The 4057-nt window shown below is 35.0% G+C and overlaps 1 protein-coding gene across 1 annotated transcript; it reads left to right on the forward strand.

Moving 5' to 3' along the window:
* Positions 1-742: 742 nt before the first annotated feature.
* LOC111411596 (cytochrome c oxidase-assembly factor COX23, mitochondrial) lies at positions 743-3109 on the forward strand. Its single transcript, XM_023042104.1, has 3 exons — positions 743-899; positions 2517-2593; positions 2701-3109. The coding sequence occupies exons 1-3, from the start codon at positions 809-811 to the stop codon at positions 2746-2748; spliced, it is 216 nt and encodes a 71-aa protein (XP_022897872.1). The 5' UTR covers positions 743-808; the 3' UTR covers positions 2749-3109.
* The last annotated feature ends 948 nt before the right edge of the window (positions 3110-4057 follow it).

Consider the following 4057-nt stretch of genomic DNA (forward strand, 5'->3'; position numbering starts at 1 on the left):
TGAATTCGCTGTCTTTTACAAGAGTCATATTCGACTATTTATACATAGTTCCAGCCGAAATTACATCAAATCAGTCAAATCAGCAACAGTGCCGAGCTCGGAATTCGGGTCGCCAAATTCTCCTGTGATTGGTTGATGAGGCCGGTGGTCATGTGTTAATGTATTACCCAGGTAATGATGACCTATAAGGGGTTGGAGTTCGAGGACTTGGGATTGGGATTGGGATTGGTTGTTCCGGGCGTGATGACGTCACCTGTGGCAAGTGTATCTAATTGATAGGGTGATGTGACAATGGATAATCATGATATTTTTCTAAGATAACGACGGGTAAATACGATCTGGGGGTATGGGCCGAACTTACGTTTAACTGAGGTGGGATTAGCGAATTGTTTATACTAGATCGGAGTTCAGATGTCAGCAGTTCTGTCATTCAAGAAAGCTAAATTATGGCGACTTTTAAAAAAAACGAATCTCACGAGCACTACTACGTAACTGTCATAATTTCTGCGTGTAGCTTAAATTAATTGCTAGTAATTCAATTTCAAATTTCCAAGGTCAAGTAATCATACCAAACATTTACAAGGTTAGACAACTATTAACGTCACAATTTATCTTCAACTGTAAAGCCAATTTATTTAGCAAACAAATTAATGGAGGCCCATTAAGAAAATATCGACATAGAAGCCCATTATCTTGAACTAAGAAAGCCCATTTATTTTTCATATCCCAGTCAAAACTCGAAAATCCTTCTGATGTTCTGTGCCCCATTTACTGTAGAGAGGAGGAGGGAAAATCTCGTGACGTCAGCATGTCAGCAAAAGCACAATCACCGCCATACCCAAGTGCAGCCCGAATCGCCGATTCTGATTGTTATCCGCAGTACACTGCTTCTCTCAAATGTAATTGTCAAAAATCCCAATTTACATTTTATATTCATTTTTGTTTGAAGGGTTTCTTGCTAGATTTATGCTGTATTTTTTGTATTCAAATATGATTGTTGTTTATTTTTTGTTGAATTATCGTTTTGTATTGGGTTTGTAAATTATTTTGTGGGCGATTAAGATTTTCCATAAATTATACTTCTACTCGTAGAGGAAGGAATTCTTTACTTGCAAGTAGTAGGTTTTTATTGTGCTCCTATATATTACGTAAAATTTCCCTTGTTTTAGAGGGGATAATATATAAGGTTACAACGTTCATAAGGAGTTAAATTTGCATTTTTATTGTTGGCTCATATTGAGATTCTGATATATGATGGTTTGAAGTATTCCTAATTTCCCAATATTTGATTTTTGATAAGCATCCACTCCCATACGAGTACAACTGTTAGGGGGCATTACTTATTTTGTTACTGTGATAAATTCGCTCTGAACACAAGGTTTGAGTTGTAATAAGCTTCACAATCTAACTATTCTACCTAAGCTAGCATATTAAATGATGCCAAAATCGAGTTATGACTTAGAGCATGTTTAGCTAAGCTTAGAAGTTATTTCATGAATATTTTTTGCCAAAAGGTTTTGAATAATTTTAGTGGTACATAATTTTTGTACATAAGGGTGTCCACCCTCTCACATGAGGTGAGGCCCGCTCGAATATTAATTATGTACAACTAGAATGATTGAAATGTTTTATATCTTTTAATTTAATTTTATTTAATTTGATCTAATTGTATTTTATTTTTAAATCTCAAGTTCAAAAGCTTACTAAGAACCTTTTTTTATAAGCTCATCCAATCATTTTATGGTGCATTTGTTTATTCGTCAGGTTTTAGGAATTTGAAATGGTCGCCGTTATTCATTAAATGTCAATTATATAGTTTCTGAATGTGCTAAATCTTGTTAATTGGAGTAGGAATGAAGGAAGTCAATTGGGACAGATAGTTAATCATATTGATTCATAGAGGCAAAGTATAAGGGGTTTCTAACTTTTGTGGTCTCCTGGTCGGGTTTTTTCTGCCTCGTCCTTTATTTATTTATTTATTTTTGTGAAGAGGTGCATTTTGTTTTATTATGCAGTGTATTTGTATTGGGATAGGCTGCTAACCTTAGATGCCGATATATTGGAAGATAGCATAGCATCATGGACATTTTTTATACTATTAGTTTCCATAATTACCTTTTTTTATTTTTTTTGTTCAGAGGTGTTTGTATCTCACTTCCTGACTAACTTGTGGATCTCACTATTATGCTATGGGCGATCCTTTGTAATTTGAAATTTTGCTTGCAATTCACTAAATAATTTTTTAATTTTCTATAGCATTGTGTTTATTCATAAATTCTTATGGCATGTTTTGCTAATGAAAATGAATGGCACTTGACAGTGTTAAACAATAAAAGGATGCTAAATTTTGCTCATTATACTATCGATTCCTATTCAGTGCTCGAAATATGCTCTTAGTGCTATGCAATATTGTGTGAGGCTTCACTTCCCATTCTTCCAGTGTTGAGGATTTCGGAACTACTGACAGGCACCAGTTTCAAACTTGACCTTTTTGTGGCCTTTCTGTAACATTGCAGGCTTAGAAGAATTTCACTCGGACAAGAGTAAATGTCAAGAACATTTTGACGTTTACAAGGAGTGCAAGAAAAAGGAGGTATTGAAGTTCACTAAAAGTCAGAAATGCTTTACTATCATATCACGTTAATCAAAGCAATTATGTACATTACTCTGATCTGGCTCCTTTTCCCCTGGTTATGACAGAGAGAAGCTCGGTTGGAACGCAATCGGAGTCGGTCTTTGTTTTCATGAGTTTTTATTGCCAATAAGTTGCTCGTCTTTTTAGTGATGTGAGTTTAGGATCCAATGAGCATTCCACGGCTTGCTAAAACTTGTCATTTCTATAAAATGATTCTCTTAGCTCATGGAATAAAGAAATGGTACCCCTTTACATCAATGAAATACTAATAAAGTCCATTGATTTGGGGGTTGAATGCCCTCGAATTTCTTCATATATGTAAAATGTCATCCTGTTGCTACTTGCTGTATAGCTTAATCCAGTTTCTCTACTCGTGGGTCATGTTTTTATTTATGCTTGCAGATGTGGTGTTTCAATATCTATGCTACCAGTGTAACAGTTTGTGAAACTAATGAATGATACAGCTCGATGGTATTTGATGGTTTCTTCTTGATCTGTGTGTGTGTAAGGGAAGCTGTAGAAAATGGAGAATGAACAAAAAAAAAGTAATAAAACCTGGAAAAGAAATGCCTTGAACGGGTAAGCAAATGTCATCTTAAAATGATATTCATCCCCTCTCTAATTTTGAGATGAGTAATGCTATTTAGCATCACCATGCATCAGTTTAGGTGGCGTGAAAGTGTCGTTAGTTGATAGATCACCTTAAAAGTAGAAAAATTAATCACATTTAAGATGTTCAATCTCTTGCACGACGAATAGGTTGGTGTTTTGGCACTACTAATGCTAGACAACATTATTCTTTTGAGATTAATACCCAGCAAAATAATCAAATAAGCAAAAATTGAAAAATCCTAAATGAACAAGGAATACTTTGAATTTTTGAAAGTTGATGGCTTTGACAGATTTGATCTTCTATGAGTTATTTTGTGTTATTGCCCTCGGAGCATATCCCAGTGGTGCAAATGATAAGGGTGAGGTATACTCAGCCTTACTGGCACATGGATTATGAAATCATTTTATGGTTGAGGGTGAAAAGGAGGCACAGATTCAAACTGACGCAAGAAATAATAATTGAGCTTAAATAAGGGCAGTTGAGGCAATCCTGTTGGTAAATGAAAAGTTAGCCGGATTTTACTAATCAAGAATGGTGAAAAGATATTGACTCGCTTATTCAGCAAGTCATGCATCCTTTTTACACATTCAGAATTCAGTAATACATAGTATTACAAGTAAATGCTACTTTGTAGTAAAGATATTCATTTTTCTTCTAAATCCTACGGAAATTTTCAGAATCCTTGCATTTCCCATTGTTATATCAGCCACAGCTTGTTTGCTTTCTATGTTCCTGGTTGATTTTCAATTCAGCAAACACATATCACCGTCATGCTAAGCCCCCATTTTGGGAAGATGAAAATGGGTGGA

The sequence above is a fragment of the Olea europaea genome, chromosome 16, assembly GCF_002742605.1.
Source record: "Olea europaea var. sylvestris chromosome 16, O_europaea_v1, whole genome shotgun sequence".
NCBI lineage: Eukaryota > Viridiplantae > Streptophyta > Magnoliopsida > Lamiales > Oleaceae > Olea > Olea europaea.